At 30.8% G+C, this 15,260-nt stretch overlaps 1 protein-coding gene across 1 annotated transcript; it reads left to right on the top strand.

Annotated features, from left to right (window-relative positions):
• Nucleotides 1–14,115: 14,115 nt before the first annotated feature.
• On the top strand, nucleotides 14,116–15,176 carry LOC114184867 (P24 oleosin). Its single transcript, XM_028072232.1, has one exon. It carries the CDS (start codon nucleotides 14,210–14,212, stop codon nucleotides 14,873–14,875), a length of 666 nt encoding a protein of 221 aa, XP_027928033.1. The 5' UTR covers nucleotides 14,116–14,209; the 3' UTR covers nucleotides 14,876–15,176.
• The last annotated feature ends 84 nt before the right edge of the window (nucleotides 15,177–15,260 follow it).

Here is a 15,260-nt window from a genome sequence, read left to right as displayed (position 1 = left end):
AAATAAACCCTAAGATTTGTGAAAAAATTGAAACTTGAGAAGAAAAAAGAGACTTGAAACTTCAAGATACTACTACAAGTCTACTAGTTTACTTTCTTGAGAACCAGAATTTGATTGTTTTAACTCTTTCGTTTTATATACGTATTTTAGTATTTTATATATTATAATTTTTTATTTCAGATAAAAATATATAGATATATAAACTAGAACACTTGAATCAGAGTATTCAAAATTTCAAAAGAATAAAAAAATTAAGACTTTAATTATATCACAAAAGAGACTACGAATAAATTTATAAAAATAAATAAAAAAATTAAGAAATACAGGTGGATAACAATGTCTCTTAAAAAAATTAAAAAAATTAACTTTATTATTTATTAAAAATTAAAAATTAAATAAAATTAATTATGATAATTTAATAAATAAGAAAAATAAATTTGAAATAAAAACTTAATTTTAAAATAAACTCTTGAGCCGTGTCCCTGATTAAAGTGTGTATGAAGTAGAATTTGGTGGTAGAAATAGACGGGGAGAGAAAATAGGTGAAGTGAAGAGTTGGGAGAGGAGGGACTAGAGAACTAAAGAATAGGCAAACACATTGGCATGGAAAAGATACCAAATGTTTCCCTTTGTCATGCAAAACTGAGCACGCGTACTGATCAACATTTTCCATAATAGGTTATTTTAGTACGTGTATGATTAAGCTTGGTTCGGGGAAATTGTTTTCTTATCACCTTCTTAAAAGGAAATTATTCTTTTTATTTCAAAATTTGAAATTGAGTTATTTTGCACTGGGCGACAAAATGTGTAGAAATGAAAACTAATGGGCCACCCTTAACCGCCCAAGATCGCTTCCATCCCAAAGGTCACTTTAGTTTGATTGATTGATTAGACGAATGACATGCCCAAAATTAAAGCCCAGTGAACTCGGGCACATGCCAGGTGAGCCAAAAAGTCTTTATTCCTGCCTCATTCATTAATTCTATTAAATTCATTTTCTACTTTTCATAGGAGGACCAAAATTCTTCTTCCTAAAACAATCATTACCATTACCTCTACATACCTTATGAATACAACTCTTTTTATGCCCTATTATTTGCGATCAAACTAAATGAAAAGTGTCATATTGGTCTACAAAATTAATGCGACTCAATTAATAAGTATTCATAAGTTATTTATTTTAAAGTTAAAATTATATATATATTTAAATGTAATTTTTTAGACAAGTATTAGTTGAGAAAATGAAAATTAATTACTTCTTAAAAAATAATTATAAATTTAAAATTATTATGTGAAAATAATAATAAAAGAAAAAAAGGAAAATTAAAAGATAAAAATATATTTTAAAACACTTCATGAAGACAAATATGTTATTTACATACAATAACTACAAATCTTTCACTTTTTTACATCTCATTTAGTCTATATTTGTTTTGAGAGAAACATTATTTAAGGGGATAGAAGAACGAGTTACTTTTGCATTTGTTTCAAATGATTTTAGTTTGCCATAGTGAATTTGAGAGATGGAGGAGAGTGAGGAGAGTTCCTCTGTAGGGTGAGGAGAGAAGGAAGGAAAGTCAACTCCTGTAAAATGACACAAGTACTTCTGTTTTTTAAAATCGAATTTCACTATGCATGTTCACTACCCATGGTGCATGCATGTAGAGATTCCTCACAAAGAATCTTGGCCATGTATAGTAAAGATTCCCTACTTCTTTGACCATGAAGGTAGTTGAAACTTTCAATACACAATTAAAAACCATGAGTGAAATGGTTGGATGTTGTATTCAATTTGTGAGAGTTCTGCTTCCTCTAGCTTGTTTGAAGGAAAGTAGTGGTTCATTTATAAAGTTAGGTGTTGGTGGTGGTTGGTCAAAAGAACACATTTTAGTTAGTTCATGCAAAAACTCTATTTCCCCCCTAATGTAGTAGGAAGTGATCTAAGATATCAATTAATATTATGAGTGAATGATATTTGTGTGAACTGCTTTTTGATGGAGAAAGATTAAATCAAACATAAAACTACTTAAAAACAATCCTAAAATGTAGCTAAAATAATGAATGAATGCTAAATCTAATAGCAAAGCTAGTCTGAAATTTTGCAAAACTCAATGTTTAACACGCTAAAATCAATTATAATGTTTAGAAATGGATGTATGGAACATGAAAACATATGATATAGAACATGTGCTAAGCTTTGGAGCGAAGCAAAATAATGCAAAACATTGTGAAACAAGAAAGTGTTTGTGAAAATGTCTAAGTGAAATAATGGAATTCAACAAGTGTTTTAAAATGCCTAAATGAGTAGCAAATATAGAATATGTAATCCAATTATTACGAGCATGATTTAAATACTGGAAACATTCAACTTATGTGTTTGAAACTAATACCTAACAACAAAATCACAGGTTTCAACAACAGTTACAAAATTAGTCATTGTTGAAGAAATTTGCAAGAAAAAACTTTTTTTCTGTCATTTTTTTCTAAGAATTTTAATTGGCAGGTAATTTTTGTAACATTCCGACTGAATATTATGGATTTAAATAATAAAAAAATAATAATAAATAAACTACATTTAATAACATTTCATTTCTCAAAACGCGGGAAAATTAAAACTTTATTACCTCATTATGAAATACCTCAAGTCCAATATTATATAAAAACTCAATGAAAATATCCAGGTCTGATAAATTGAAAGTTTACAACTAATTCAAAAACATAATTAAAACTATAAATAAATTCTCCCAAGCTAACCCCCGCTCCGGCTCTATGCCTCACAAAATCCATCTGTAACATCATCTACTCCCGTGTACCGCGTACAAGATCATCGCCAAACACAAGCAGATAGGGTGAGCTAATAGAATAAAACATATACATATAAATCATATATTTTCAATCACACGAAAGGAACCCATATCCTTTTCACACACATGGCCACCACCATGACAACCGTGTTCTACGTCTTCTGATGAGTACCTCAAGATATCTTCTTGCCACACCTACCAGCCACAACTAGTAAAGCACGTGCGGGAAACCTTGCTACGGATCACACACAGTAACGCCAGGTGGAGTTTCCAATATGAATAACATTCGTAACGTCCCAAGACTACCAAACTCGTCAGCTTAATACTGAGGAGGGCAATCTAACTAGACCCATCCGTACACGCCACAACGTGCACACTCACACCGGTAACACTCGCCAACCCAAGCCACATATCAAGAGTTCCTCATGTTTATCCGTCATCTCGAGCCACAACTCAAGAGATGCCATTCTGAGCCACAACTCAAGGAATGCCACGTGTTTAACCTTTATCCCGAGCTACAAATCAAGGGATACGTTCCGAGCCACAACTCAAAGAACACCAATAAGCCAACCTTTGTAGTATCACCAAAGCCTTGTAGATCACGCACCACCAAAACAAGCAAAGCACTTTTGCCTCACAGTATCGCCTAGCACAACACACAAGTCACCAGGCGCAATAGGCTTTCAGATCGCCTGGCGGGAGACGCATACCGCCAGGCGCCAAGTGCCCTAATGCCCCTGATCTTGCAGACTTCGCTTGGCGGGACCTCCCTCACTACCAGGCGCCGCTCGCTCCAGACCCCACTGTTCTTGTAGTTATTGCTTGGCGGGTCCTACGCCACCGCTAGGCGCCACAATAGTAGTTGCAAAATTTCTGGTTAGGCTGCACTGCAGGCCCTTTCCACAGTGTTCCAATCACTGGGAAAACCTCTTAGCCCCTAAATAGGTACCTCCTATACGCTGGATAACTCACCTATCATAGTTTTGCCATTTCTCCATTTGAAAAAACACCAAACAATAACAATAACTCAAATTGTAAAAAAGAGTATACAAAATGAAAAAAAAAGGGAACGCGTTTTCAACTTACCCCTTGCGAGAAATGGCAGTGCGACAATGGCTGGAAATGGGGAAGAAGGCGCTGTAGAGACTCGCCAAAGTAGTGGCCGTAGAGGCGTTTGCAAGGTGGTGGCATTGTGGTGGTTCATCGTTTGAGAGAGAGAGAGAGAGAAGAAAAAATGAAGGTTGTAGGCGCGGGGAAGAAGAATAATGAAATGAGTTCGCAATTTTGAACCCTAATTAAAGGATATGGCCTCAGTTCTATTTTTAACCGAGACATAAAAGGTTTTTGGCACCGGTTTCCCTGACACCCGAGGCCAAACATCAAATGCCTAGTGACATTTTTGAAATATTAGCCAAGTTTTTGGCTTTGAGTCTTTGAAATTGAAGCATATTAGGCCTTTTGGCAACGATTTTTTGCGAACCGAAGCATAAAACGCTTTTTTGGCTTCGGATGAATAGTGAACCAAGACATATTAATTTGAGAAATTGCAAAAATGTCATTGCGCCATTATATGCTTCAGTTCTTGGACAACCGAGACATATAAGACGAGTTAAAAACACAATTTTGCACTTGTGTTTGTCTAACCACTTGTATTGGATGCTAATATGCAAAAAGCTTCAATTATTTTAAACACATAATTCAATCTTACTTTGTTGCGCATTTGTCTATTTTTTCAGTTGTAGTACTTTGTATTACAAAATTGTAAAAAAACTTAGATATTTTTATTTTAATATGACAATGAATATCACACATGCACAAATACAGACGCATATACACACATAAAGAAAGAGAAAGAGACGAGAAAGATCAAATTACATTCGTGTAACTCTTATAACTATTATTAATTTATTAATTAATGTTAATCAAATCTTATATTTCCAAAAATTTCATTTAAACTAATAATTTTTTTATATAAATAGTTTAATATATATATATATATATATATATATATATATATATATATATATATATATATATATATTATTGCGGAGAACAAATAAAAGTATTAGGGAACATAAATAATGCCTTACCTCAATCCTTGACCCTTCGAGCTGGCTCCTTCTTGGCTTGTACATGTTATCTCCTAATGTAGCCGATCTGGACTCTTAGGGGGTTACCTACGTAGAGGGCTCCAACACAAGTTAGCAAAAAGTTCTTCAGAAGTCAAATCTCATATTAGGGAATTAATGAAAGCATACCTCTTAATTGCTGGGGTCCACGCGTATTTATAGAGTTATTAATTATGTCTTGCCATCTTTATGAGCTGAGCCAATATTTGGATCCTAGATGGGCCTGGGCTTGGCCCAAGCCCTGTGTTTGCACTTGTTGGTACTAGGGACCCTTGTTTACGACATTCTAAGTTTGGGGTTATCGGCTTATTATGTATTGTCTTTTGCAGTAGGCGGCCTGGGCCATTATATGGTTCTACTTGACTGGTTAATTTTATTTGTGGGGCTATGTCTAGGTAGTCTTGGCCGTGTAGTTGCCTTGGTCCGCCTAGGTATATTACAATATATATATATATATATATATATATATATATATATATATATATATATATATTATTTTTCTTTTGTACTCAATTTAACATAATTGACATTTTAGAGTTGAAAAATATTATAAAAAATTAGTTTTAAAAATATATTGGTCCATTTTCGTCTAGGGCTGGTAATATGAGTTAGCTTGGCTTGTTTTGGTTAGGCCCGTCCATGGTCCATCAAAAATAGGCCAGACGGGACTGACTGGTCAAACAGAAACAGACCAATAATTATAACCCATTCCGTACAGGACAGAGTAACGGGTCAGGTTGGCCCTTCAGTTTTTTTTTTCTTTTTAATTTTTTGGTATAAATACATATTTGGTACCCAAACTTTTTCGGAAAGTTCAATTTGGTACCCGAACTTTAGGAATGTTCAATTTGGTACCCCAATTTTCTAAAAAGATTCAATTTGGTCCTCTCCGTTAAGTTGGAGTTAACACCGTGTCCGTACAGGACACGTGTCAAACCATGAAATTTTTATTTTTTTTATTTTTTTTTTCAAAAAAAATAATTTTTTTTCAAAAAAATTAAATTTTTTTTTCCAAAAATTTAAAAACTGCCACGTGTCAGCTTATCATCGTGCCACGTGGCAGCTTACAATCATGACACGTGGCAGTGTAATATTTGTTTTCAATTTAGTACCCCAATTTAAATTTTTGGTTCAATTTAGTACCCCAATTTTTTAAAATCATCCAATTTTGTCATCTTCCATTTGAGACCAAATTAATAAATAAGCTTAATTACAACCTATATATACATGTTACAATAACTTTTTCTAATATATACATCAAATCATTTCACCTAAATACTTAAATTATTTTATTTTTTACATTTTAACCTTTGTAATTTTTTATACATGAAATTTTTTACACTTGTTATGATTAAAATAATTTGAATATTTAGGTGTAGTGATTTGATGTATAAATTCAAAACAATTATTTTAACATGTTTATATAAGTTATAATTAAGCTTATTTACTAATTTGGTCTCAAATAGGAAAGGACGAAATTGGATCATTTTAAAAAAATTGGGTACTAAATTGAACCAAAAATTTAAATTAGGGTACTAAATTGAAAATAACTATTACACTGCCACATGTCATGATTGTAAGCTGCCACGTGGCATGATGATAAACTGACACGTGGCAATTTTTAAATTTTTGGAAAAAAAAATTAATTATTTTTTTTGAAAAAAAAAAAAAATAAAATAAAAATTTCATGGCTTGACACGTGTCCTGTACGGACACGGTGTTAACTCCAACTTAACGGAGAGGACCAAATTGAATCTCTTTAGAAAATTGGGGTACCAAATTGAACATTCCTAAAGTTCGGGTACCAAATTGAACTTTCCGAAAAAGTTTGGGTACCAAATGTGTATTTATACCTAATTTTTTTAACCTTTTTTTATTTATTTTCAAATTTTTAAAAATTTTGTAATTTTAAAATTTGTTTATATATACATATAAATTAATATTATAAACATATTTAATCAAATAAAATATTTTTTAAACTTTTAATTGATTGGTTAATATTTTTAATTAGATAAATTAAAATATTAATAAAATTTTAAATTACTCAATAATAATTAATAATTGAAAATTAATTTATAGATGTCAATGATTTAAATTACAATATTATTATATATTTACACATTTAAAAAATGTAATATAAAAAATCAATTTTTATTATATTTTATTTTTAGTCCGTTAAATTGACAAACTGAACAAGACAATTCAAAATGAACTCAAGAGTTAAAATCTTCAACCAACATGTCCCTTTTAATACGAATTGATAAAGTGACCATTAGGTTCAATTTTTTTGCCACTCCTGTTTCCGCCGCTCGTTGGGCCCAATTCTTTTGTAGCATTTTCCCTCTGTTCTTCCTCTCCAGCTGCGGTTAGACATCATCGATGACAATGATAATGTGGTGAGATACAGTGGTGAAGGATGTTTGAATATTTTCTAAATATTGTGGAGATGCACTTAGTAATTATGAAAGTGCAGCAAGCAATAGCCTTCCCTCACTCATCTAACCAATTTCATTCTTTGGGGAGACAAATTTGTAGCCCATTTTCATCAACGTTAGGGATTTAATAAAAATGTATATAATTAAATAAAAATAAAAATTAAGATGTGAAATAATACATATCTTGTTTAATAGTGAATTTATTATCACATACCATAGTTGGTAACATGATGATCGTTCTTTACCATAAACAGTTTTTTTTTTTTAATAACTAAAAAATTGTCTCTAAAAAATATGTAAACCTTACATTAATCTAAATTATTTGCAGATTTATATTGATGAAAACCAATCTAATATGTAATTTCTAAAATGTATTAAAATAAAATCATTTGCTCACTCTATTGTTATTATTATTGTTCAATTATGACAAAATTTGGACGGACTAATCAAGACTATATAAAATTGTGATTTACCAGTTAGATAAACAAAATACTGTTTTGCATAAACTTATAGACATAGTTAAACTTTGTAAAGGTTAGATTATAGCCTATGATACATGGATACAATATACAATATGTGTATTGAATATGACACGTATTTAATACGTCGATATATTTATTTTGAAAATAAGCGATACGTGATAGATACACGATATATAAATATTGAAAAGTGTACCATAATTTTTAAAAACATAATAAATATATGATTGTTATTGTGTGAATCCAAATTAAAACTATATGTACTAAAGTTGTCAACATAAAAAATATAAACTATTGTCATCATACAAGTACTACTATAAGAAAACTCTTAAATAATGACCAATTTTAGTAACAAAAAATATGTAGAGACAAATTTCCTAATTAGAGACCAATTATTTTAGTAGCTAAATATTAGTGACCAATTTAAAAATCAATTCATAATAAAAATTATTTTAATTATCAATTTAAAGACCAATTATAATTTTTTGGAACTATTTTAGTTGCTAATAATTTTTAGTTTTTAAATTTGTACTAAAATTGGTCACTAAATAGTGACTAATTATTTTTTGTCACTAAAATTTGTTATTATTCAAATATTTTCTTGTATTGTACTACAATGATAAGTATCGATAAAATTTCCTAAAGTATCCGACACAAATATGTATCAGACACATACATTACCCAAGTTGAAATATCGATGCATTATAGGTTATAATAGTATAATTCGATTTCTCGGATAGAATATAGTAGAAATTAAATAATCTCATTGGTTTATGAACAAAGAAAATGCAAAATTTAAATCAAAGTGAGTTAAATTTTAATTTTCAAACTCTCTTGAATTTTTAAAGGTGAGACTTTGTAGTAGTTAATAGAATAGTTTAAAGAACCAAACTTTGTTTAAACGCGGTTGAAAATTTCAGCCTTGAATGTAGAAGTTACTCTATAGAGACTAGAGTACTTTAATTAATATCATTTTACTTGTGTATAATCGTTGAATCATAACATATTAATTGGTTTTAAGTGGGAAAATAAGAATTTGAGTCATTTTGTAGAGAAATAAAGTGATGTTTTGTGGAAACTCAAGCGTAGCCACAAAATCCCTTTTCTGGCAAACGTTATCATTGGCTCTTATGAGTGCCATTTAATAAAATGTTGCAAGAATTTTCATTCCACTTACCTTTGCCAATTGGGATTACCTTCGAATGTATTCCTTTTTCATGCAAGTTCCTCCGCTCCTTAATATTCAATTGTTCTTCTCCAAGCTTTTTAGGTACGGTGCAAAACTTATTGTTTTCTTCTTTGATTCATATTTTTCTACCGTAGACCTTGTGTCCTATGTTTTTCTCAATCTCGTATTTGTTTGATTGTATGTTTTGCCCTGAAATTTATTAGCACTTTCAGTAGATGGACTTTGGACCTTTGTATTCGTGATCGGTCAAGGTCTAGATGATTTATGAGACCACAGAATATACATCCACCATTGTGTTAATACAACACAAAAATCTCTTTGAACTTTATCAAGAAATTCAAAAACTTCAAAGAAAGAAGTGAAGATGAGGAAATTTTGATTATGATTGAATATGTTGTTACCGAAGAACTGTTTCAGATTTTAGCTTATCTTAAATTTTGTTTGTGGTCTTTATCATAAAGTTATATTAATTAATTAGCTTATCTTTAGCACAAAATCTATATTAATTAATTAAAGGAAAATGATTTTATAAAGTTAAAATCAAACATAAAAAAATGCTTTTAATCGACTAATTTTATTTATAATCGATTAAACTGTTTCTAAGAGGATTGAAAACATGATAATTGATTATCTGAATTAGTAATCAATTAAACCATATTTTAAGTGTTTTCAAATTCTTTGAATTATAATGAGGACTATGTATAATCAATCAACGCATGTGATAATCGATTATAATAAAGACTCATTGTAACTGTTTTTCAAAATTTTGTTAGGAAAATCAATTATCCGTTTGGTTTAATTGATTAAAGGCACCATAAAATGTTTTAAATCAATGTTTTGAAAATTCTATAATTAGAGACTTACTCAAAATCTGAGATAAATTTTGCAATCCTATTTACATTGAGTGTTTTGAGCTTCGAACGTAATTGTTTGGAGTGCTCTCAAAGCTTTAAAGATCATAAAAGTTGTGTTTTGCAAAATTTTCTAAGTCCTTCTGTGCTTTTATTGTGAATTGGTAAACTCTTTCAAATTTTGTTGCTGCTAATTTCGGTTAGTGTTGTTGCTATTGTGTGTTTGCAACATGAGTGGATAAAGGCTTAATCTTTTGGTTGTGATGTCTTCTTAAATGGGTTAGGATTTGATTATTTTGCTTTGGACAAACATTTTGATTCACAATGGAACCAATTTTCGAGGGAGCAAAACTAAGAAGTGGGTGTAGGATTTGTCGAATTCGAACAAATATGAATTTTTGTGTGTTCTCGATTTTTTTTTTCTCCTTTTACATTACTTTTCAATTATTATATGGATAAGGTTCTCAGTAAATTGAATTCTAGTTTATAAATTAAAACTATTTTAAAAAAGAAATGAATTCATTTTAGAAAATTTATTAAAATCAGTTATGTATAACCCTCTACTTGATATTAATTATATTTAACTTTCTTGTTTAAATATGTAGTATGAAGTAATTTAATGATTTCATAAGTAAATTGACAAAGAGCTTTGTACAATGTAAATGGTAATTTTTTTGGGTGTCAACTACTTCTTATTTTCAAGTTGTCTAAGTAACATCGTGATTAAAGCTTTTTTAACTATTGGATTAGACTGAAATTTTACGGAACATTTTTAAAACATAGTTCTTCAAGATAACCGGCGAGATTTTAAATTGGAGATGTATACAAGGCGTAGTAACTCCTACACTTTAGTGTAAGAGTTAGGTCTTCACATGTTGTCCAATTCTGAGTTATCTTAGTAAATATTTTATTTCTACTTCGTTAACAGTTGGATCAGGATGAAATTTTTATACAAAGTTCTTACAACACAGTACTTAACTTTAATCATTTGGATTTTGATTTAGATATCTGTGGGCATAGTATTTTGTTAATCCTCTTAATCGATCAACATTAAGAGAATTTTGATTTGAGAGATAATTAATTTAAAATATTGTTGATAACTAATGTTGAATAATTTAGAAATGATTTGAACATTGCGACTATGTAAATCAAGAGCAATTAGTAATTTGAAGTTATTGACTTAGTAATACTCTAGTCAAAGATTTATAATTGTGTAGTGACCGAAGCTTAAGGCACCTAATCACATTTTTTGGTGATATTGTGTGATCCATTCATTCGAATGATCTAATCATAATTCTGACTTAAAGCACTTTTAACTTTAAATCAGATTATTCACTCTTTCTTTTTGTTTTTCAGTTCGGAGTCCAAAACTCTTAAAAGATTTATTTTCTTTCTTCTTTAAAATTTAAATATATTTTCATTGTTACACTAAAAGAGAATGTTATATACATTGTTACTAAGATAAATACCGGTAGTTATTATTTTGAAATTGTTTGTTTTAAAAAGTAATATCATGAAAGAAATAATAATTAACTAGTTATGTCTAACTAAAAAATATATGTTTTATAAAATTAAATATATTTTCATCCTTGTATTATACTAATATATTTAGTATTTATAATTTGTTAAGAGAAATAAGTAATTTTAATTATTATTTTTGAAATTATTTGTTTTATAAATAATGTCATAAGTTATGTAAGAAAAAAAATATATCATTAATTATGTGTAATTAAACAAGAATTTTGTTCCTTAAAAATATAAGATTGAAATATAATATTTTTAAACATTCATTATTAAATTTTTAGTTAACTTTTTACATGAAAGTTATGTTGAAACTAAATTATAAGTTTATTTAACGAAATATATCTTTAAGTTATCTAATAAATATAATATAAGATTTTTAGGTTGAACAATATTTTTATAAATATATTCTGAAATACTTTATTTTATCTTTACTAAATTATGTAATATGTATATTTTTAAGTTATATGTATACAATTTCTAAACTTTAGTTTGTTACTAAATTTTGAGTTATATATATACGTTTTATGTAGATCACTAACTTTAATTTTATGGCTTTATTCAAAATTCATTCACAAAGTTTAAATTGACACATCAACTTGATTGAAGGTTGGTAAGCTAGTTTAAATCGATATTTAAAGGTCGATTGAGAATTGATATGCTAGTTTAAATCAATATCTCAACTCGATCGAGGGTTGATATATCATTTAAGTCGATATCTCAACTCGATTGAGGGTTGGTATTTCAATTTAAATCGACACCTTAACTTAGCTGAGGGCTGGTATACAAACTTAAATTGACACCTTAACTTGGTAGAAGATTGGTATCCCAAATTAAATTGAAACCTTAATGCGAATGAGAACTAGTTTAGTATGCTAATTCAAATCGACATGTCAGCTCCACTAAGGGTTTGTCTATCTATCAATTTAAATCGACACCTTAGCTTAACTGGAGGATGATCTAAAAGTCACTTTAAATTGACAACCAACTTAGAGGTTGAAGAAGCCAATTTAAATTGATAACCCAACTTGATTGGGAACGAAGAAACCAATTTAAACCAACGAGTTGCTTATTAGTCAACCAAACAAAACCAACAAGTTGGTCATTGGTAAGCCAAAACTAGATCAACCAAATCAAAACCAACAAGTTATTCATTGGTCAACCAAAACAAAATCAAGCCCAAAACGATTGGAAGTTGTTCATTGGTCAGCTAAAATAAAACAAGGAAGTTGTTTATTTTACAAATAAAATGAAAGAGTCATAAATTATTATGCAGCTAGAAATAAACACCGAAATTTACGAAAAGAAAAAAATGTAACTATGCAAGAGAAAGTGAAGCACGTACGCCTAAGATAACACTAAATTTAAAAATGTTAAGACTAGAAAAACTAGTTAAAACAAAACAAGTAGAAAATTGTTTTTTCTGAAAGATGTTGACGTGGTAAAGAAGTTTCTAGAACGGACATAATGGAATTGTTTGGCCTTAATGCCCCGATCACCCAAAGCCTGAACTCAAATTCTACGTGAATAAATTGTCATGGACTAATGCAAAGACATGTGATACATACTTTAGACTTATTAGAGAGTTTTGAAAAACAAAACAAAGTTGTCAGCCTAAAAATTGAACCCAAAAGATTCTTATTTTATCGAAAGATTTTTATGATTTAGATGATATCGTTTCTTATAATTATTATATTTGAAAACTATAAATAACTGTAAATCTGATCATTCAATCTTTCTTTCTATTCTTCAGTTTTTAGTCCAAACTCTTAACCAAACGATATAAATATAAATATATATATATATATATATATATATATATATATATATATATATATATAATATTAAAATAAAGTATGAAACTTTATACAAGTGATAATCTCTAAAAAAAAATTAAGAATTATTGGAAAGTTCAATATAATCTCCAACCATAAGAGAAATATAGAGTAATATTTAAATTGATTTTAAAGTATATGAAATTATACTATAACTGCCAAAAAGTACCGAGTCAGTACAAACCGAACCGACCGGAATAGTGCAGATAACTTAACATTGACAAGTGAAGCCCACATTGGATACTTGCATGCATGCACACAGGACAACCACAGCCAACCCCAAACTTCGCACTTGTTTGCCTCTAACACGCACAACGCACCAACTCTGCACCACACCTTCGTGGCGTGACAAACACTAATTCCTCCTTCCACAAATATTCCTGCACGGCCCAAACTATAAACACTGCTGTTTCAAGTTGAATTGCACTTTTTTTAATTATACTTTATCTTTTAATCTATTTCACTATTTTCATATTAAATTATGTGATACATGGACACTAAATATTTGATGATAATGATAAATTAATAATATGAGCCGAAGTCGAACTATTACAACTTAAAGACCAAATAGAAGATCAAATTGATCACTTGTAAAAATGTATACTGAAATTTAAAATGAGAAACAAAATTATCTGAAAATAAAATTAAAAATATTAAAGTGAAAATTAAATTATCATAGTTATAGAAGTTCTAAGTAAAATAATATTATTCTTCTCATTTGTCTGTCATCATTTATGCGCTGGATTTTAACTTTTTCTGATACATAAAACAGTGGAGGGCAGAATGAAAGCTGTTCCTCATGCAAAGCCTCAACGCACCATGTATCATGTACGTGTCATGAAAAGCAGCACTCACATTTCTCTATAAAGACCACCCTCTCATACTATCTCTCTCAGTAAGTGAACACACATTTGCAAATCTTTCTCTAGAAAGTCTTGTTCCTGATCTGTTACATCTTCATCCATCATGAATGATCGCACATCCGTCATGAGTGATCGCACACAAGCACCCCACCATGTCCAAGTCCACACCACAACCCAACACTACGAAGCTGGTGTCGTTCCAGGACCTCGTTACGAACGTGCTGTTGTTCCCCCACAGTTCTATGAATCTGGAGGTAAGACCAGCTCTTACACTGCTGAGAGACTTCCCTCCGCCTCCCAGATCCTCGCTGTTGTCGTCGGCCTTCCTGTCGGCGGCGTCCTCCTTCTTCTGGGCGGACTTACTCTGGCTGGAACTTTAACGGGGTTAGCGGTGGCGATCCCACTTTTCATTCTGTTCAGCCCGATTCTGGTTCCAGCCACCGTGGTAATCGGGCTGGCAGTGGCGGGGTTTCTGACGGCGGGAGCTTTCGAGCTGACCGCAATGTCGTCGTTCTCGTGGATCTTGAATTGCATCCGAGAGAGCCAGGGGCCGGTGCAGGTGAACCTGGCGGCAGCGGCGAAGCATCAACTGGCGGATGCTGCAGAATACGTGGGGCAGAAGACAAAGGAAGTGGGGCAGAAAACTAAGGAAGTTGGGCAGGATATACAGAATAAGGCTCAGGATGCAAAGGAAAAGAGTGCGAAGGAAGCAAAAGATGCAAAGGAGATAAAGAGAACAACACTAATAGCAACAACCGCAACAGACTGAGTATTGTGATATGATGCGGTTTATGTCGGAAAATAATAATGTACCTCTTGCTTTGCCTTTGTCAGTGCTGTGTCTTCTGGTATTCTATGTAGGTCTGTGTTTTGTTGTCTAGCTTGGTTTGTAGTTTTGTTGTCTAGCTTGGTTTGTAGCTTGGTTTGTAGAAGGATGTATTTTGCTTCATGTCATAAAAAGGGGTACTACTAGCTACTACTCCGGTGTATATGGATGCTGGAAATGTGTTCTGCAGTTTTCACTTTCACTACTGTTGAATTCAATGTGAAGTTTGTTTTCCCTTGGTTTATGTAATCACTTTCTTTCTTCTCATACAGGATAGAAAAGGCGTACAACAAAACCCGTGTGAACAACGACAATTTTAAACAGATTT

Source organism: Vigna unguiculata, chromosome 5 (genome assembly GCF_004118075.2).
Source record: "Vigna unguiculata cultivar IT97K-499-35 chromosome 5, ASM411807v1, whole genome shotgun sequence".
Classification (NCBI taxonomy): Eukaryota; Viridiplantae; Streptophyta; class Magnoliopsida; order Fabales; family Fabaceae; genus Vigna; species Vigna unguiculata.
Note: the sequence above shows the minus strand (reverse complement) of the source record. Positions and strands in the feature narration are given on the sequence as shown.

Bases quoted from the DNA above. Each gene is read 5' to 3' on its own strand.
- LOC114184867 (XM_028072232.1), top strand. From the start codon at position 14,210: ATGAATGATCGCACATCCGTCATGAGTGATCGCACACAAGCACCCCAC.